The sequence below is a fragment of the Myxine glutinosa genome, chromosome 8 (assembly GCF_964187855.1).
Source record: "Myxine glutinosa chromosome 8, kmMyxGlut1.1, whole genome shotgun sequence".
Classification (NCBI taxonomy): domain Eukaryota; kingdom Metazoa; phylum Chordata; class Myxini; order Myxiniformes; family Myxinidae; genus Myxine; species Myxine glutinosa.
The window spans coordinates 100630919-100652578 of NC_136268.1; the positions used below are offsets into that span (position 1 = coordinate 100630919).

Genomic DNA, 21660 nt, shown 5'->3' on the forward strand with positions numbered 1-21660 from the left:
GGTAGGGAGTGGCTATATAACCCGTTACGGGAAGCCCCCACCACCAGATGATTGAGGGACTGAGGGATGAGAGAGGGAGCACGAATCAAAAGTTCTGTGAAAGAGGTGCGTGATCCAGCTGAGCGTGAAAGAACGCAGGAGGCAGAGAACGCAGGAGGCAGAGGACGCCGAGAAAGCTGCCGGTGCAAAGCCGAGTGCGTGGAGTCACCGTTTGCTCACTTCCAGCCCGGAGCGTGGAGCTGAAGCGGACGTCGTTGCCGCGTTTTCCCGCCGCACCTTCCAGCCCTGCCGTTCTGCACAGACCCTTCTTCTCCCTCCAGCCAATCCTACCTGCAATTCCCCATTCGTGTGAGTCTGTTTGTGTTGTCCTGTCCCTGGGAGTAAGTAAGACTGTATAAGCTAAGAATTGCCCTGTGTATCTGCTTCTTCCTCTTCAATGTAAATTACTTCGTTCTTCTTCTTCTTTGGGTTTGTGTAAATAATAATAAATATCTGTTCTTTCTTACCCATTTGGTTTCCTTCTCGTCCGATCGCTTTAGTGGTTTCTTGATTGAGTTCCTGTGGTGCGATTTCGGCCAACGCTTCATAATCGGGTTTAGTCCCTTGATAACGGCCCGGATTCCAGACTGCTAAACCGCTCGGCAAAATACCATCTTGTCCGGGATTCGAGCGGTACTTGTCTCCCTGTTCTGCGGAGGGATTGATAAAGGTATTCGGGCTAATACCTGGACCAATAACCCTGATCAATCCCCCCCGCAAAGTAGCATTACAGGTACCAGGACCGGCGGAGATGGCCAGCTTAACAGGACAAGGGGATTAACCCCCCCTTTCTAACTGGAGAGCCGTCCCCCGGATTCCGTAACAATATCTATCTATATATATATATATATATATATATATTGTTACGGTCCGCGGATTAGATGTTATTTTACCGAGCGGAGGTATAACCGCGGCCGAACAGTTGTTCCCCGACTAAACCCGATTCACCCAAACGTTGGCCGTATCGCGCCACAGATACTCAATCTGGAAAACTCTAAAGCGACCGAATGCAAAGAGGAAGAAGAAGACGTACAGAAGAGTAACGGGGTTTATTATGTACACGTAAGCAAAAAGGAGCAGTCACGATTATGTACAGGGACATGAGACGCAGGTGACACAGTGCAAATTATTAACTTATCTAACAGGCTTACTTAATACCCAGGACAGAACAAACAAAGACACAGACTCACGCGGGGAATGCTGATAGGAATTGGCTGGAAGGAGAGGAAAGTCCACTGGGTCCGGCAGCATGATTCGCACGTTCTGCAGCCGCCGTTCCTTCGCGGCCCTGCTTCAAACTGCCGTTCAGGCCCCTAAGCGGCTGGCGAGCATTGCTGCTGCTGCTGCTGTAGACGCTGCCGCTGGCGCGCAAGGTGACGAATATCAGGCTTTGTGCTTCCCTGGATGATCTTCTGCTTTTGGAACCTCACAACTCAGCCCTGCTCTGACGACCCAGCTCTTTCCTTTCCACCTCACCACGCAGCTCAGCTAAGCCTTTCAGCTCCCCTCTTGGACTCATCTCTCTCTGGGGAATGCCCCACGGCGGGTTATATAGGCCCCGCCCCTCAACCTTTGCGAACCTCCCCCAAACGCTCTTCCTCCGCCCTCTCAAACCAAACCCCTCGTGCTCGGTTGGTTGTTCGGGGCTGGCTCACTCCTCCCCTCTATGACGAGGTGGAGACACGCCCTTCTCCTCCGACCCTGCCTCGTGGTCAATGGCGGCAATTGGAGGGGATGTAATTGGCAATGGCAATTGAGGCCTGGCAATGACGAAAGGGGAAATGGAGGTTTTGGGAATGGGAATGAAGGGAATCTACCTCTTTTACTCGGTGCAATGGAGTGTCATGTTAATGGACGACAAGGCCTTACCCTAAAACACATAATAAGATATAAGCTACTGAACAAGGGTTTTATCGGGTCCTGCAATGTGGTGTTTCATGGAATAACTACCGGGACGCCCTTTTTACTTTTACACAACTCCGGAGGCAGGAGGCGCAGAATAAACAATAATAATAAAAAAGCACACAATAAAAAAATACAGTCCTCATATCCGCAACAATATATATATATATATATATATTGCTACGGTTTTGAGATTTGTACATATGACATCATTAAAGGCTAAAGGTTTGCCCCCCATAGTTGGGCCACGAGCAACACGTAGGCCAGTTCAGAGTATTAGTTATGTCATAGTATGTGTGAGTATAGGCCATTTCCACTAGTAATATCTGCGTTGTGTAAAGACATGAGTTTAGGTCCTTTCATTTTTGTGCCACCCTCCAATTCCACCTATGGGCATAATTGATCCCGCGCACCATTTTGGCTGATCCCTCAATTTGTTACGCTTTGGCTACCGGCAGCAGTTTGTTACGCTTTGGCTACCCGCAGCAGTTTGTTACGCTTTGGCTGCCAGCAGCACTCGCTGCCCTTTGTTCGCTCGCTAGTCAAGTAACACGAGGTAGGCCTGAGAAGAGGGAGGAGCGTGGGGTCGGGGTGGGGCGGCATCAAGGAGCGCGTCAGAGGCTATGACGGTAATGGACCAGTCCAGGCTCCTCAGGGCTAAGCCACCACCATACCTATAAGTCCTCTTCTTTGTTTGGGTATACAGTCACATGAAAAAGTAAGTACACCCCATGTAAAGTTTTGGCTTTTTCAACATATTTCAACATACAGCTATTCTATCTTCATTTCAACAATATTGAGAGATAAAGGTGATATAATATAACAAATATCATGAAACATTTACATTTTGTAGTCCATTGTATAATTTAAATAAACATAAATGCAAATTTCGCATGTAGAAAAAGTAAGTACACCCTTGGCTCGAATAAGTGGTATTGCCCCCTTTGGCAGAAACAACCTCAAGTAGGTGTTTCTTATAACTGTCTACCAGTCTCTGACATCGACTGGGAGAAATTTTTGCCCACTCCTCCATGCAGAATTATTTCAGCTGTGCGATGTTTGAGGGGTTTCTTGCATGCACAGATCGTTTCAAATCCCCCCATACCATCTCGATGGGGCTTAGATCCGGGCTTTGACTTGGCCATTCCAGAACTCTCCATTTCTATCTTTTCAGCAATTCTTGGTGGATTTACTGGTATGTTTAGGGTCATTGTCATGTTGCAAGGTCCACCTTCGGTTGAGCTTCAACTTCCCAACAGATGCCCTCACATTATCCTCAAGCACCCTCTGGTACAATGAAGAATTCATAGTGGATTCTATGATGGTGAGCTGCCCAGGCCCTGATGCAGCAAAGCTGCCCCAAACCATAATATTTCCACCACCATGCTTTACAGTTGGTATCAGGTTCTTGTGGTCAAATGCTGTCTTTTGGTTTTCGCCAAACATGTCTTCTGGTACTGTGGCCAAATAGCTCTGCCTTTGACTCATCTGTCCAGAGCACATTGTTCCAGAAGTGCTGGTCTTTGCCTAGGTGTTCATTGGCAAACTTTAGTCTTGCCCTGATGTTCTTTCTGGACAGCAAAGGTTTCCTCCTGGCACACTTCCCATGTCGATCAAATTTGTGCAGCCTCTTTCTAATGGTAGACTCGTGCACTTTGACAGTGGCAAGAGCTACCTGTCGGTCCCGTGATGACATTCTGGGGTTCTTAGAGACTTCTTTCAGCGTCTTGCGGTCTGCTCTCGGGCTGAACTTGCTGGGGTGGTCTGGCCTGAACAAGTTGGCAGTTGTTTGGAAACTTCTCCACTTGTAGATGATCTTCCGGACAGTCGAATGATTGATTTCAAATTGTTTGGAGATCCTTTAAAATCCCTTCCCAGACTAGTAGGCATCTATAACCTTCTTTCTGAAGGCCTCAGAGAGCTCTTTTGATCTAGGCATGGTGACACCGCACACTTCAACAACAAAGAGCAAACCAAACTAAATGTCTGAGGTTTAAATAAGACAGATTCCTCCAAGATCCTCTCTAATGATGTTCTAATCATTTGCACCTGAGCTGGTGCACCTGATTCTAATTTTAGGTATTTGAAGTTGTGATAAATGTAGGGGTGTACTTACTTTTTCCACATGCGAAATTTGCATTTATGTTTATTTAAATTATACAATGGACTACAAAATGTAAATGTTTCATGATATTTACCTTCGCAAAAGCGGAAGGTTATGTTTTGATCGCTGTGTATTTATTTGTATGTCTGTGTGTGTGTGTGTGTGTGTGTGTATGTTATTCGCATAACTCAAAAAGTATTCAACCGAATTGCATGAAATTTGGTGGGATGATTGGTTATTATACGGGACACATTTGATTAGATTTTGGGAGCAATCGGGTCAAAGGTCAAGGTCAAGGTCACGAAAAGGTCAAAATCGTATTTTTACCATAGCGCGGTCAATTTTTATCCAATTGGCATGCAACTAATGCCAAAATGTTCAGAATTCAATGCCCGATCTTGTGATATACGACATGACCCAGTACCCTTGTTAGCGGTTGGGGGTCAAAGGTCAGGGGGGTCACGACCTTGCAAAATGTGCGTTTTTTGTCATAACTCGGTCAATTCTTATCCGATTTGCATGAAATCAGCACCAAACTGTTCACTGTTCTGTTCCCTACACTCCCATGCCAAGTACAGAACAGTAGCTGCGGCGAAGGTATGCGCTCTACCGAGTGCCCGTTCTAGTTGTTACTTTATATCACCTTTATCTATCAATATTTTTGAAATGAAGATCAAATAGCTGTATGTTGAAATATGTTGAAAAAGTCAAAACTTTACATGGGGTGTACTTACTTTTTCACGTGACTGTATATTGACGGTTGTGAACTAAATAGATGTTGCATTGGAGAATTTTTTTTAAAGTCAGTAGTTTTTGAGCAATGGACTCAAGGTCTTTAATTAAAGCAAAACCAGTTATAAAAATTTGCTAATCCAATTCTCTCCTTGCCTAGCAATTAGTCTTAACCGCTCGGATACTAATTTGTTCTGCAGCATGGTGTCCTAGCGCTTGCCTGTAATTAACTGTCTAAACAATCCACGCCTCGTGCCCTGCTTTCCCACGCACAGAAACACTCAGCACACACGCACTGTGAGCAGCATGAGCAGCCATAGCCGCAGCACGTCCATGCCGTTTCAAAAGGTCATCGTTAAAGAACTCAATAGGAATACTGTACTCCACTTGGCCAAGGCTGTGGTAGGCAAACGATCTGAATGATCGGTTTTATCAATTGAACCTTGACAGAGGTATCTATCGTAAGTCATGGGAAGCAAAGTGAAGCTGACGTTTCGAGCATTAAGCCTTCCTCGGAGCTGATGATGATTGAGGTGGAGAGAGGACTTATAGTGTCGCATGCACAGGGTTTGAAATGGCGCTCCAAACAAGTGTCCTGGGAGTGACTTCGAAATCCCACTGACACGTGGTCAGACTGGCATCTGAAAGACTGAAATCAGTCTGAAAGACAGAAAGACAGACTGAAATCCCACTGACAGCCATTGGATGTTGCCATGCGCAGGAAAGGGGCGTGTCAACCCACGGGGCTAGTTTGTGCTGCATCCTGCAAGTGCTGAGCCTCAAGCAAGAACAAGCAGATGGACCATCTTTTTAACACTCGAGCATTCAAACCGCTAACCACTTGCATCGGAGAGATCACTCTAACCACGCCAGTGAATCAAGTTAAAACTAGAACAGCACTCTGTTGGTAGAGAGCATACCTCCGCCAGGCTGAACAGTAGGGTGGTTCTTCAAAATCAAAGTTGGAAAAGTCATGCTCCTAACATTAAAAAAAATTTGTATGTATGAAATAAACCTTATAGTGAAATTTTAAGCCATTTGGACTAAATTTAGGGGTTGCACACGTAGTTTGTAATTTCACATATTTGGCTCGCATAAATGTTTGGAGATGATTATTGTTCTCCGCTGCTCTACTTGTGATTTTGACCATTACAGTTGACCTATGACCCTGCTATGTACTGCACATTTTGAAGTTAATTGAATACAGTACAGCTGTACTCTGGTGTATGTAGTTGCTCTCATTGAAGAGTACAATCGTCTCCTGACAAGGGATGAACAGCAAACCCAGTATCTGCTTCAAGTTGTGACAGAACATCGCAAGAGGTTTCCCGATTGCAGGAAATCAACACTTATCGGGCACAAACATTGAGTGGCTGGTAACCATGAGTCACTGTGCAACCCCTAACACTTGATGTATTGAAAAAATATTTCACAGGCAGAAGTTTTACCTCAACACCCAAAAAATTAAAGGTTAGGAGTAAAACAATTAAATTTTTTTTTTTTTGCTTTATGTAGCTGAGAACCACCCTACTGAACAGTTTACGTTTTGTATCACACTGATAGGCCATATCTGATTCCGGACCTGAACCAAAATCGAATCATCTTGTTCTTGTCACTTACCCAACTCATCCACCAAGTTTTGTCATGTCGTCCACAACTTTTTGAGATATTGTGCTATACATCGTTTTTTGCCTTTTCTCTCAATAGCGAAGAATCACTTAGAGAAATTAAATAAACTCTCGATTCCAGAAATTCACTAAAATCTAATCAATTCGTCCTTGTAATAAACCAAACCTGTCCACCATGTTTAGTCGGAATCCGTCCATAACCCGTTCAAAGACAAAAAGAGGTGAATACATAACCTGCGTCTACCTTCAGTGGCAGAGGTAATCCTAATCCTATCCTATTAATTTGTAATTCGTCACTGGCTTTGACACCAATACACATTTTTATTACGACCCTAGATATCAAATAGCTACATCTATCGAATAAACAGTTCCAAATTGAGCACCTCGCCGCCATTGGAGCATTTACATTGCATCAGACGTGGCAATAAATGTGAATTGATGCTCCCAGCTTGCCGGCTCGACGACAGAAGATGCCATTCGAATTTTTGCCTCCCCCATCTCTACCTCGTGCGGGCCTGGACATCTTGCTCGTGCATCGGATTTGTTATCAAATTTAAAATGAAGGTGCGATCAAAATCTTTTCAATCTCCATCGATTCAACTGCTCAAGAACCACTTTATGGCATGATGGAATTCCAGGGACAGATCTCACAGAGCACGAGCAAAGTTTGAACATGTGATGGCAACAAATTAATTTGTTTGAAAATGTAAAGCAGAGTAAAGAAATCTCCCATCCCACTCCTCCTCTTCCTCCTCCTCCTCCTTACACTTTTCTCCATTCATCATTGCAAAGCAAGCACTGCAGGGAATTTCAAGCAAGATAACAACCTCAACAAAAAAAGTCAGGAGTGAGGATTAAAGGGATCGAACAAGACGCTGCACGTTTTGTCCAAAACGGTATTTTAATGAGATGACTGCTTTGGAAAAGCAAAAACAATGGTGAAAGCAAAACAAAGTGCATACCAAAAGAAAAGATTGTTACTGCGCAAAAGACAGGAGATTTGGTTTCCCATGTACCAAAGGAAAATATAGATAAAAGAAGACTTTTTTCCTCGCTCACGAGACTCATTCCAGAATTCCTGCAGAACATCATCATGGAATTAAAAAGCAAGATCAGGGCTGCTGTGTACCTCTTCCCCCCCTGCAGCTTTGAGGAGGTGGTGAACAGCCCACTTGAAATCCTGGAGAGAAGAGAGTGATTGAACAGACTGAGAAGGCAAAAAAAAAAAGAACAAATAAGTGGAGCGTGAATAGTAATCCTGGATTTTGGGAGTTTCACAGCAAGTGGGTGTTGCTAGCAGATGGTGCAAGAATAGGAAGCTGGCGGTAGAACACAGAGGTCACAGAACTTCGATGTGGGAGGAACGTGTCCAGAGTCTCAACTTCACTGCGGGACATTTCGATGGCCTCGGTTTCCATGTCATTAAGAGGAAGGTGCGAGGCAGAGGCGCCAACCCAAAGGAGTGCGCAGTGTTCCATTGAACAAAACCTTTGCTCGAGCATTCCAGCTAGAATACCATGAGGATTTCAGAAATTGCTGGAAGAGCTCCATTACGAGCCTTAGACTTAATGAAAAAAATTGTAATAATAGTAATTTTTAAAAAAGGGAAGCACATGAAATTGTCCTTAAAGTTGTATTGCTCAACCGTATTTTCAGTTGCAGGGCTAGCAGGATAGTTATAGATTGTCATATTGGTGTTTCACAGTCAGGGCAATACATCAACGCGTGTGCCGTTCCTCAGATGGACATTGAACTCATGGGCCTTTCATCTGTCAGCATTCATTAGTGGACATTAAAGTTAGTCCCACTGAAAAATCCCAGGGTCTCTCAAAAAGAGTTGGTAAGCTACCGCTGGCCCTAAGGCCAGATTCAAAATTCTTGTTATAACCAACAGGTGGGGCAAAGCTGCGCCCCATTAAATGATGCCACCCGCAGCCCAGTGCTGCAATGAAAAGAACAAAAGAACAAGTGATTGAATAGACCATCCGATGGAGATAGAATATCCTTTTCAATTTAGCTTGTACTGTACCATCTCCACGGTAAACAGCAAAGTGGTGCAGAGCAGAAAGGTAGTGTGTACCAGAACAACCACCTTCTTGGCAGGACATGGTTGTGCCCACATGGACTGACAACTGCTTTTTCAGGACTAAGACAAAAGGAAGTTGTTGGTCCATTTAGCATTGTAAAGCATGCAGACATGTCCTCTTTAATACCAGGTAAAGATTTTGAAAGCATAATGCCCTCAGGGATGTGCCAAAAAATTGGTGCACCAGGTCAGGGTGAATTGGGGTTAAATAGACCTTGTCTCCATTAGTGGGTTGGCACAGTTGGCACCAGTTCCAGTGTTTAAACCTTATCTTGATTATCACTCAAAGCACCCAATGTGACACCATTGCACTATTTCAAGGGCATGTTCATGGTGGACAAAATTGTCCACATTGCTGTTGTCGTTGGTATTTAATTACGAGACACCAACATTGATGAAAGAACACGTTCAAAAACGACTGAACATGATGACGGACATTTCTTCAATGGCACAACGCGGCTGACGCACTGCTGTAGTGAGGAGCACAGACTGAGACTCTTGGCCTACGAGCCTTTCTCACACGTATTTTTGAATCCTGACCAAGTTTGTGAAGCAAAAACACCAGTAAACTACACTACCGGTCAAAAGTTTTCGAACACCTCAATTTTTCCAGTTTTCATTGAAATTTACGCAGTTTAATGTCTCAATGTACTCTGAAATTAAGCATAGAACAAATAAACAATTGGAGATGAAAACGAAATCATAGAATCATTTTGTTTAACAAAATTTAATTTAAATTTTTGACTCAGCAAAGTAGCCACCTTTTGCAGATATCATCGCCGAACACACTTGTGGCATTATTTCTACAATGGAAATCAAATATTGTGCGGGAAGTTCTTCCCAACACTGTTTCAGAAGTTCCCACAAATCTGTTGCACTTGTAGGTTGCTTTGCTTTCACCCTTCTGTCCAGTTCATCCCAAACCAGCTCGATAGGGTTTAAGTCTGGAGACTGTGCTGGCCATTCCATGATTTGAAGCCTGCCATCTTGTTCTTTTCCTCGAAGGTAGTTTTGACATAGCCTAGAGGTGTGTTTAGGGTCATTATCTTGATGTAGGATGAACCCCTGACCAACTCGGCATATACCAGAGGGTATTGCATGGCGCTGCAAAATGCTGTGGTAGCCCTTTTGGTTCAGGGTGCCAGTCACTCTGTGCAAGTCGCTGACTCTGGATCCAGCAAAAGAGCCCCAGGCCATCACGCTTCCTCCTCCATGTTTGACAGTTGGTGTCACACACTGAGGAACCATCCTTTCGCCTACTCGACGGCGTACAAAAACCCTGCGTGATGAACCAGATTTCAAATTTTGATTAATCGGTCCATAAGACCTTCTTCCAGTCTTCAGTCGTCAACTGGCGGTGCTTCATGGCCCAGGCAAGCCTCTTTTTCTTATTTTGCCATCTTAGCAATGGCTTTCTTACTGCCACTCGACCTGTCCAACCTGCAGCTCGAAGTCTTCTCTTCACAGTTGAAACTGAGACTTGCTTACTTCGACCAGTGTAAAGCTGTGCTTGAAGCTGTTGTCCTGTGAGCCGCCTATCACGCAAGCTGTTGACTCTCAGAAACTTGTCTTCTGATTCTGTTGTGGCTTTGGGTCTGCCAGACCTCTTCCTGTCAGAGTTTCCTCCAGTTTCCAAGTGCCTTTTGATGGTGTAGGAAACTGTACTCACCGACACCTTGGCTTTCTTTGCAATGATTCTATGATTTCTTTTTTATCTCCAATTGTTTATTTGTTCTGTGCTTAATTTCAGAGGACAATGAGACATTAAACTGCGTAAATTTCAATAAAAACTGGAAAAATTGAGGTGTTCTAAAACTTGTGACCGGTAGTGTATAACAGCACTCGGTAGAGCACAAACCTCCACCAGGCTGAACAGTTTACCTTTTGTATCCCACTAACCAAACCACCTTTAGAGGCCATTTTTTCCCCGCAAGCGGGGGTTGGCCTTTTTCGGGAACTGTGGTTGTTGTTGTTTTTCGGTCCCCTTTTTGAAGCAATGTTTTACGGCCGGATGCCCTTCCTGACGCCAACCCTTTTTGCCGCAAAGCGAGCCGGTCCTTTTGTATCCCACTGATAGACAAAATCTGGATTCGGACCTGAACCAAAATCTAATCGGCTTGTTCTGGTCACCTTACCAACACATCCACCAAGTTTATTCATAACTCGTCCACAACTTTTTAAAATATCATGTTATATATCACTTTTTACCCAAACTCTCAATGATGAAGAATCAGTTTAAAAAAAAAAAATTCTCACATCCGAATCCATAATGACATCTTCACCAAAATCGAATCGATTTGGTCTTGTCACACACCCAACCGGTCCACCAAGTTTCGTCCAAATCTGTCCACAACCTTTTGAGATACCGTGCTATATACCATTTTTGGCCCTATCTCCCAATGGTGAAGAATCACTTCAAAAATTATAGTAGCCGGATCTGAATCTAGATCTTCACCAAAATCTAATCATTTTGTCCGTGTCACATACACTACCTCTCTGTAAAATTTCGTTCGAATCCATCCACAACCTTTTGAGATATCTTGTTCACAGACAGACAGGGGTGAAAACATAACTTTCATCCACCTTCGGTGGCAGAGGTAATAAACAAATCCTGTCGCAGCACAGGTGGGGGAATGATACAAACCCACTAATGGAGAACAAAGACCAAAACGACCAAAAAACTATCACTTCACCACATATAATTTTACTTTTGTCAGGTCTACCATCAGATCCTTTCACCTTTCCTTCAGATCAAATCCAGTGGCATCAATGTGAAGAAAGGGGATATCCACAGTCCTTACCACCCGATGATACTGTAATAGAAATGGCACAGTGTGACATTGCTGCAGACCTTTCAGGTTTCAATCATGTTATTACTTGTCTTGGAGCCAATTATAACCGAAACAGAATCAGCAGTTTGAAGTTGCATTCAAATCCAAAGCGACCATATTGCATCATGGTGAGCGAAAATTGGAGGGAATCTATTCCACAAGTTAAAATACTCTACTTGATAAGTAACGAATCGATAGGCCATGCACATGAAAAGATACAGATTCCTCAATAATAATAATAATAATCATACAAAACGAGTGAGAAAAGGATTCCGTTTGGAGTTTATTGTACAGGGATATGCAGCGACACCCATTCAAACCGGGAATTCAGACAGCGCACTCCACGAATGGATTGGCACGCAATCGTCATGGGTGGTGGGGTGGGTGGTCGAAGCAGGACAACACACTCGGCAAATCGCTGGAAAGGCGGCCACCGTGACATCTCAAGATCCTTGGGGTCTTCGTCACAGGACTCGAAGATTTTGTCCGAGTCCAGAGCGACCGTTACACCCCAAACAATTAACCAACAGACAAACTCGGAGAGATTAACAACAAAAAAAAGAAGTCGATGGAGTAATCGAGGTGTGAGACACGAAAACATTTGGTCCAAAGAAGCAAGTTCACTCCGTGCAGATTGTTAAGCCACTTTCATCAAATTGTTACACATGTGTTGAACCACATACAGCTTCTCCATTATCAGCATAGTGGCAAACTGCAGTTTCGTTTTTATTTTTAACAAATGGGTATTCCAATACGGAAAAACGGAGAGGAGACGGTACAAAGGCACATATGGGAAGGAAAGTTCTGCGTTTACAAGCGTTCCAGATTCTCCGAGAGAAACTCCTCGACACTGTCCGTGTTCCACCTAGCGATGCTCAACTCCTCAGCAACATTCCCATCCTGGTCCAGCAATTTAAGAACGGGGTCAGCGCCACGCACATACTGGGATGCAAAGGGAAAAATGGGAAGAAGAACAAAAAAATAATAAAATAAAAGCAGGAGAGAACTCTTTTCACCTGTCATTAGTTCTTCCATGAGCCTCAACATCTGTACAAAGATCAGAAGTTAAAACGTTTTGCACAAAAGGACGTCAATTCAGAAATACCACTGAACATGCCCCGTTCCTCATTGCGTCATCTCGACGTGGCTTACAGCAGTGGTTGTGACATTCCGCAATCTCAAATACAGGAAATTGAACCATCGAGCACACAGAGCAACCAAACATAGAACTAGAAAATCCCTATATACCTTCTGCACAAATGTCGACCTTATAAAAGATAAAAAATACTGCATAGCATTTGTACAACATGGCAGGTGCGTAAAAGAGGATTTCAATGAAAAGAAAACCAAACAACAAAAAACAGTGCTGAATGAGCACTTTGAGCAGTTGTTGGGAATGTTCACACCAAACTGTTTACAGGAAGCAATAAAACATGAAACAAACATACTTTCCTTTCCTTTTTGTCCCCCGCCCTTCCGACAAGGGACATTAAATGAGCTATGTCCGACCAACTGATCATCCGTCCATGTACTTTTGTGTACGCGATATTCAAAAACCGTTGAACATTTAGCTTTCATATTGCAGATACGCATTTTGGACTTTGTTAGCTTCTCATTGGACTTTTGTTTTCCCTACATCGCTAAGGCTCATGGAGGAGCCTTCTTCTTCGACAAATACATGAGGAGACATGAGTATACGATGGCATGAATTGTGAGGACATCCATACACAATGGACAAAATCATCACAGTAGATGGGAATGGAATGAGGAATCTCAGCATGATGAGCCGTGCGCTCAAGAATTGGGAACAAACAGAACAACATACTGTACATGGCAGGTATCAGGTGTTGAAAGCGTTAATAGTGCGACATAGGTAATGCAAACCAGGAGTGGGAGGCGGGGCCAGGGGAAAATCGGTGCAGATGCACAGGTTGAGAGACGTGTACACAGGTTGAAGGGCAAGGTGCAAAAACATTGAAAGGTGACATTTATGGACCCGCAGGGCTGTGTCAAGTTGTCGGGGTTTGTAATCAAAACAAAGCTGATGAGCACAAGAATCGACTGGAAGAGTCGGGTTGCTCGATCGATCCTATTAAGAGGCGCCAGGGTCCACTCAGACGCAATCTGTGTCTGTGCTACGTGCCAAAACCATATATACATGATGCGTCAGCGAGAACTCCTGTTGGCACAGGTAGATTCTTAGATCTTGCTCTAAAAATATGCTGGATCTCTAAATCATCGAAATAAAAAATGAAACAAGTACACATACATTCAAAGTACACCGCCCCCATGCCAAATAATTAAATATCCTACAGCGCGGCATTGCCGGGGCACCTCTGGCGCCCGGCAATACCGCAGTGCAGCTCATAGAGGCTGCATTGGGAGGGAGAGGTGTCCACTAATTGATTGATTAATTGTATAATTAAAATCAATAAAAGATTATCACAAAATATTTTCTTAATCAATTGGCTAATACCATAACAAAACCACTCGTGCTTCATCCGAAGATGTATCTTTTAGAAATTTAATCAAATAAGTCATTAATAAAAAATTTAATAATTAATTGATTAATCAATAAGTAATTCATCGATTAATCAATAAATAATGAATCGATTAAATGATTAATCAATTAATCAAAAATATCCTTGATAGCCACATCACTTGGTCACTGTCATGTCCAAATATTAGCTTCCCAGCTCAAAAGGTGCCTGAGATATTGGCCAAATGAGAAAGAAAATAAATCAATGATTAATAATGAAAATAAATAAATAATAATCATTAAAAAATTAAATTATCAATCAATTCGGTCACAGAACACATAAAGCACCACCATTTCATCAGAATGTGTAACTGGGGGCAAAAATTTTTTTTTAGTAATTTATCGAATAATTAAATAATTAATCGATACATTGATTAATTGATTAATCAATAAATCAAAAATATCCTTGATAGCCACATCACTTGGTCACTCATGTCCAAATATTAGCTTCTGAGCTCAAAAGGTGCCTGAGATATTGGCCAAATGAGAAAGAAGATAAATAAATGATTAATAATGAAAATAAATAAATAATAATCATAAATAAATTAAATTATTAATCAATTCGGTCAGAGAACACATAAACCATCACTATTTCATCAGAATCTGTAAGTTAAAAAAAAAAATTTTTTTTGTCATTAATCAAATAATTAAATAATTAATCGATTAATTGATTAATTAATTAATTAATAAATCAAAAATAGCCTTTGCAGCCAAATCACCTGGTCATTGGCATGTCCAAATATCAGCTTCCTAACTCAAAAGGTGCCTGAGTTAATAATGGTCAGAAGAGAAATGAAATTTAATTAATTAAATAAGTACTTAATGAATCGCTAATAATTAAATAACTCATCAATTAATTGATTAATCAAAAAACAAAAAATACCGTTTTTGACAAAGGACTTGCTCACTACTGTGCCGAAATTTCAGCTTCCTAGCTCAAAGGATGGCTGAGATATCGTCCGGACAACCAAGAAAGCAAACAAGAAAGAAAACAAACAAGAAAACAAACAAACAAGAAAGAAACTAGAGTGAAAACTGAGTACTCTCTTTCAGCGTGCGTCACTGCCGAGCCCCCTTTGGTGCCCGGCAATGACGATTTGCAATGCCTGGAGATGGCATAGGAAAGGAGCGGTGTACAATGGAGAGGAGAGGAGGGTGTGTGTGAGGCAGGAGGTTGAGGAAGTGGTGGGAGAGGATAAGTAAGGAGTAGTAAGGTGGAAGAGGAGAGGGGAGAAGGGAGTGGGTGAGGGAATGGGGCAGGAGATGGGGTGGAGGAGGGAGCAGGTGGGGAAGAGGATGGAAGAGGTGTGAAGGAGGCAGCCTGGGGGCAGAGGTGGAGGGGAGAATAGGGGGAGGTGGAGGGATAGGGAAGGGGAAGCAGAGGGGTGCGGAAGGGGAAGCAGAAGGGTGGGGAAGAGGAGGCAGAGGGGTGGGAAAGAGGAAGCAGAGGAGTGGGAAAGAGGAAGCAGAGGGGTGGGGGAGAGGAAGCAGAGGGGTGTGGAAGAGGAAGCAGAGGGGTGTGGAAGAGGAAGCAGAGGGGTGTGGAAGAGGAAGCAGAGGGGTGTGGAAGAGGGAGCAGAGGGGTGTGGAAGAGGGAGCAGAGGGGTGTGGAAGAGGGAGCAGAGGGGTGTGGAAGAGGGAGCAGAGGGGTGTGGAAGAGGGAGCAGAGGGGTGTGGAAGAGGGAGCAGAGGGGTGTGGAAGTGGAAGCAGAGGGGTGTGGAAGAGGAAGCAGAGGGGTGAGGGAAGGGAAGCAGAAGGGTGGGGGAAGGGAAGCAGAAGGGTGGGGAAGAGGAGGCAGAGGGGTGGGGCAGAGGAAGCAGAGGGGTGGGGAAGAGGAAGCAGAAGGGTGGGGAAGAGGAAGCAGAGGGGTGGGGAAGAGGAAGCAGAGGGGTGGAGAAGCAGAGAGAAGGGGGGAGGGGGAAGCAGAGGGTTGGGGAGGGGGTAGCGGGTGTCACGTGCACATCAGGATGCCAGTATAGTGGCAGTAAATAATTATACAAACTCCATTGGGAAAGGTGACTGCAATGCTCATCAGTGGTTATATTGATAATCATGTCTACAGGCATGACGAGGATAAAGCAGAAGTTGATACTCGATTTAACCAAATATCAAAATTACAGTGTTCTTTTTTTTACTCTACTTCCCAGAATTTAAAACGTGTCTTCCATTTTAGCATCAGCTGTAAATACAGACTTGGTGGCATAATGGTTTGAGAGATCACTCCAAGTCTGGGAGTTCAGCAGTTTGATTCCGATCCTGCGAAGTCATATCACAGACTTAAAATGGTACGTGCATGTGCTGCTTCCTTGCTTGATGCTCAGTTTGATTGTGAAGGGGGTGGGGGAGAAGGCGATGTGTCTCCTTAATTGCCATGCACAGACAATAGCTTGCACCCAGAATGCCCTGGTAAGTTAATCACTTCCCCCAAGATCGGCAGATGTTTGTCCGAGTGAAGTCCTGTGTCGTCTCGTGTTTTTGTCTGTATACATATGCAATTTGTGCTCTAGCTCCTCCATGAGCTCTTGCCATGTAAAAATGAAAACGAAAATAAGGTAGAGCCAAACAATGTGGACTCACCCGCACTACAAAGTGTCGCCAAACCTGACAACATAAAAGCTTTAAAACAAAGAACCGGCATTAAAGGCCCACATCTCACCTGCCTTTTGTAGGCGAGGCACACACACCGTCTCCCAGGAGCATATAAAACACTGAAAGCTAGATATTTCAAAAGAGACTCATATGACACGAATGCATGTCAATCATGACAGATATGGCCACCTGCGCAAGGGAACACAGTCAGCACGGTAATGATGTATTACCTTGATCGTCAACCCTTTGAATGTGCTTGGCTTGTTGCTCTTAACAAAGGCTGCCAGGGAGTGGGCAGATAATGGAGGAGGGAGGGGGAGGACAAAAAACATCCACATCAACCTTGGCAGGAATGTTCAAACCTCCAGAATGCCAATTTGTATCGTGGAAATAAATAAATGAATGGCAGCAACGCTGCCAATAATTCAGAATGCAACATGGCTAAGACTGATGTAAAAGTATCTAGCTCTTCCACGAGTCATGACCCTGGAATACATAAAGAAGAAATAAAAGAAAAGAAAGGAGGATTAACAAAATACAATACAATACCAGATTCAAATTAAAAATCAAATTCAAAATACAATACCAGACGAATTAACAAAATGACAGGAAGACGAGAAGTGATAGATTGTCATTTTGGACTTGTGGGTTGTTACACAAAAAATGTCATTTGTCAATAATTATTTTTCAACAACAAGGAAGAGAACAAGATGCACTAAGAAAACACTCGGCGTGAAAGCAGTCACAAGAACACAATTTCACAACGCTCTTTATACTGTGCTAGTCCTTCTCACTAGGCTCAACATTCATAGTTTATTCATTCTGCAATCTTAGTTCATAGTATCGATGGCCAAGATGTATTTTACGGTACAATGCACCCATATGTTAATTCGGTTGGATTTTTGACAAAATGCTTCACATTCCCACCAACTTCATTTCTTCTACTATTCTGAGTTTTAGTTCTCAATTTTCTCCCCCACCTCAGCACGTATGCTGCAAAAAAGGTGATGCCACCTGATTTCGCGTTTTGTCCAAGAATGATCATTATCTTAACGAACGGAATAGCATCCCATCCTCTTTAACCTCACAGGATTGAGCATTACCGCCCTCCTGTCCATTCCTTTCGCCTGTTTGTGGAACCAAGAGAGAGATGGAAACGGACGCACGCGCAAACATACACACGCACGTGCACACACACACACACACACACACACACACACACACACACACACACACACACACACACACACAATGGTATAGAGCCTACATTTTAAGTTGACCCAAGCAGATCTCCAATTGTGCAGAGATAAAGGAAAATGCTGAACCCCCTCCCCTCCACCCACTTCCCTCCAGCCCCCCACCGACCCAAGCCGCTATTTGGAATCCAAACAAATGCATGAGAGAACGATGCAAATCTTGATACAAGCTTTTTTATTCCTCACAAATGTCAATGGTACGTGTGGTTAGAACCAGAGAAAAAGCAAGAGGACCACACAGACAGAAGGGTGATGAAATACTGTGCTGTAGAACGGATCAACGCCTAATGTTCTGCATTCTGTGGGACCTCACTGGTGCACAATTACTGTAATTTGTCTCAACCGCAATAATTGTACAATCGCATTCTCACATTTCGACATAATCCACCCACAGCCCCTCTTTTAAGCCTCCAGAGTGATTGGATTGCCCTTTCAATGACGGGAACCTTTTGATGCAGCTATTCATTGCTGGACCTCCCTGCTGTTATGAAAAGATGATAACAGAGAGAAGATTATGTCAATTTAAGGAGAACCAATTATTTCAATGGAATTTTAAGAGGAATTTTGTTTTTCACGTGCCACACTTTACTAGGCCTGGATAAAGTTCTCCTCAGAGGCGAGCCAGAAATTCAAAAGAGACAAAGGAAATGCGGGCACAAAACAGAATTCACACCGCGATTATACGGTGAAACCTCTCTCGTCAAACCCATCTATCAAGCCAATGATACATGTACGACAAGGTAAGCCTGCGCTCCATGTGATGTAACACAGCTGTCCTTCCAACAAGCACAAGATGGATTAGCCTCCACAAAATTGGACAACAGGTTCTCAGGAAAACGAATCTCCCTCGCGCTGCATTACACGGCACGCACCTGCACTCCGTTTGCAGTACATTTAGAACAACTGCACGTGAAAGGAAAGGGAACAAACTGAAAGAAAAGTGCACGTAAAATACACCGTTACACAAAACTATTTGCTGCACGATCGTTCAATGTACTCTCGTGCATGGCGATAGATATGGCGAGAGTCCACAGAGGGAGAAAGCGTACGGCTTGCACATTCAAAGCTCACCGAGAACCACTCCCAAACAGAGAGCTGACCTCTCCTGACTGTCGCATTTATACGAGATGTTCAATTGGATTACAACAACCGCCATTCACCATCTCAGTAATTTGAGCAATCTGCTAAATGTGGGCAAACCTCACTTTGAACAAAATGAAGAAAAACCGAAACCAGTGGAACCAGGATTTTGGTGGTGCAAATAACGGCGGAGTTGGACAGCAATACTGCAGCATAAGCATCCCACACTGGGCGATGTTAATTTACAATACGAATAATTTTCCCTGAGCTTCCTTACAATTTGATGGAGATTTCAGTACAATCCATGAACCCAGGTTAAAGAACCACGCAAAGCCAATTAAAATAACAAACTATTAGCACAAGACGGGCCTCACCAAGTGACCTTGTGGAATCATTAAAATAGCTGCAGATACAAGGCAGGAGATAAACTTTAACTGTGAAAATGGTAAGGAAAGATGTCTACGATGTCAGCTTCGTTGTTTTGCTTCTCTTAACAGCCACCCTGAGGTCAATTTGGCCGAAGCACAAATAATGGAGCACCTGGCTGCTCTACACTACGGCCGCTCTGGATATCAACCTGGAGAGCCATTTTACAACCCAAATCGGTTTGGATGAAGCACTCAGTTAAGCAGACACTTTATAATCAGCACTAAAATAATATACCTGGAATTTATCACGAGGATTAATGGTTATGAATCTCACAATTAAAGTTACCTTGGGTATCATTTCGAGCAAGAAAGGAAGGAAATAAACTTACCTTGGACCTGGGGGAACCTCCCCAGTTTTCATCCACATACCTCCAATAAAGCTCCAGCATAACGCTGTGGGAAGGATCAGGAGAATATAGCACAGAAAACATGATTTATGTGCATTATTAAAGATAGGACAGAAAGAAGAGGAAGAAGAAGAAGAAAAAATAAAGAATAGCCCCTTCGACAACAACAACAAAAATAACTGCAATGCAGCGGATGTTGGGATTGGATGTGGACGCGATTACCTGGACAAAATGTAAAGAAAAAAGGGAGAAATAACCTAGTAGTTATAATCAAAGATCTTACATATATATATATATATTGCTACGGTTTTGAGATTTGTACAGTAAAGCTCAATAAAGGTTAAAGGTTTGCCCCCCATAGTTAGTCACACGAGCAACATGTAGCCTCATTTGTAGTACAGTTATGTCTTAGTATATGTGAGAGTAGGCCCCCTTCCAGTGTTAATCCTGCGTTGTGTAAAGACAGGAGGATAGGCCCTACTTCGACAAACCATTCCACGTCCATAGGCTCGATCCATTGCGGCTAGCCCTAGTTGTGCTGGGCGCGAGTTAACACGAGGTGGGCCTCGGAAGGTGGAGGAGGGTTGAGGTCGGCGCAGCGGCGAGGCGATGACGGTAAGAATGAGCCACCAATCAAGGCTCACAGCATGTGGCCGCAGCGCTGCGTCACAGGGCGTGGTTGGAACATCAATCGGGCTAAGGGGTTGGCAATAAAACCGATTGCGCGAAGCCCCCACCTCAGTTGAGTTATGGGAGAGGTGCGCTGAAGGAGTTCTGAGTTCTGAGAAGGGAGACGCGCTTGAAGAGGATCACTCGCACCATATGAACTTGGTTATGAGGAATACGTGGGCGCAGCCAGGGCGGTTATAACTTGCGCGGTTCAGCCAAAGCGAGTGAACGCAGCTGAATAACCGCCAACCGCGCAAAGTCCGCCCTCTACCGTTCGCCCCGAGATTACCCGTTTGTTCGAGCGACACGGTACGAGTTCCTGCCTTCGCCTACCTCCATCTGCGCGGGACGTGCCGGGGACCGTGGAGAGCTGGACGGGGCCGAGCCTGGACAACCACCGCGGCGCTGGAGAACATAATCCTGCCCATCTGCAATCCCCTTGTGAGTGTGAGTGAGACGGGCCCGTTTGTCCTTGGGTATTAAGAAATAAGACTGTCTAAGCTTCCCTGTGTCTCTTCGTCCTGAACTGTAAATACGTGCATAATAATTAAACCTATTTGTTCTTCCTTTTCTTCTGAATTCGATCGTCTTTGTGATTTCTCCATTGACTGAGCGTGGCACAGGTAAAACCGCTTGAATCGGGTTCCATTATCTATAACGGCGCGGATCACGTGTATGCAAACCGCTCGGCGTATCACCATCACACGTCGTTCGTGCGAGGCTTATTTCCTCGCTTCCAGGGCAGCGCTAGTACTTAGGTATGAGCGAATTTGGTCCCGAACCCCTATTTGGCGCTGTTCGGAAGGGACGTAATAGGTCTTGGGTCGCGCCAGGTCAGTAAAGACAAGGGGATTAATTCCCCCTTGATAAGGTGAGAAGGCCGGCGACAGATCCGCAACATTTGGTGTCGGGGAGTGGGATTTGGAACCCAACCAAGTTTTTTTTGGACAAATTTGACCCAAAATTATGAGCGATCGAAATTCAGTTTTTAAAATCCAAAAATTTTAATTCGTGCCATGGCTAGCCAAAGCGGTCGAATGCCGGTGGCGGTAAATGAAGAGGAAGAGTTGATAACCCAGGACCCACAGGAAGAATTGGGGGAAGAAGAGGAAATTGATGAGGGTACGGCAGCAGAGGTAGCAGGGGAAGAAAAAGGCGACGCCTCGCACGTGGCGGCGAGAGCCGAGCCCGCGGTGCCAGGGTATATGCCATTCGTCATGGCGCAATTCATGAAAGAAATGAAAGAAATGATGGGCGCCCAAAAGAATGACATCAATAAAATAAATGGGAAAATGGACACCCAAAGTGACAAAACCACCCGGGAACTGAAAGACGGGTTAAATAAATTGGAAAACAACATGGGTGGCCAATTGAAAGAATTGGGGGACAAATCCACCCGGGACATAAAAAAGATGGGTGATCAATTGGA

General features: G+C 44.0%; 1 protein-coding gene across 1 annotated transcript in view; it reads right to left on the reverse strand.

Annotated features, from left to right (window-relative positions):
• Positions 1-11587: 11587 nt before the first annotated feature.
• The window catches only part of SELENOF (selenoprotein F), a 43703-nt gene continuing 33630 nt past the window's right edge, over positions 11588-21660 (reverse strand). The window contains exons 3-5 of the mRNA XM_068124959.2: positions 19545-19608; positions 16682-16731; positions 11588-12264 (exon numbers count right to left, since the gene is read on the reverse strand). Of these exons, the coding sequence (XP_067981060.2) occupies positions 12133-12264; positions 16682-16731; positions 19545-19608 (246 nt within the window). The 3' untranslated portion in view covers positions 11588-12132. The remainder of the gene's footprint in view (positions 12265-16681; positions 16732-19544; positions 19609-21660) is intronic.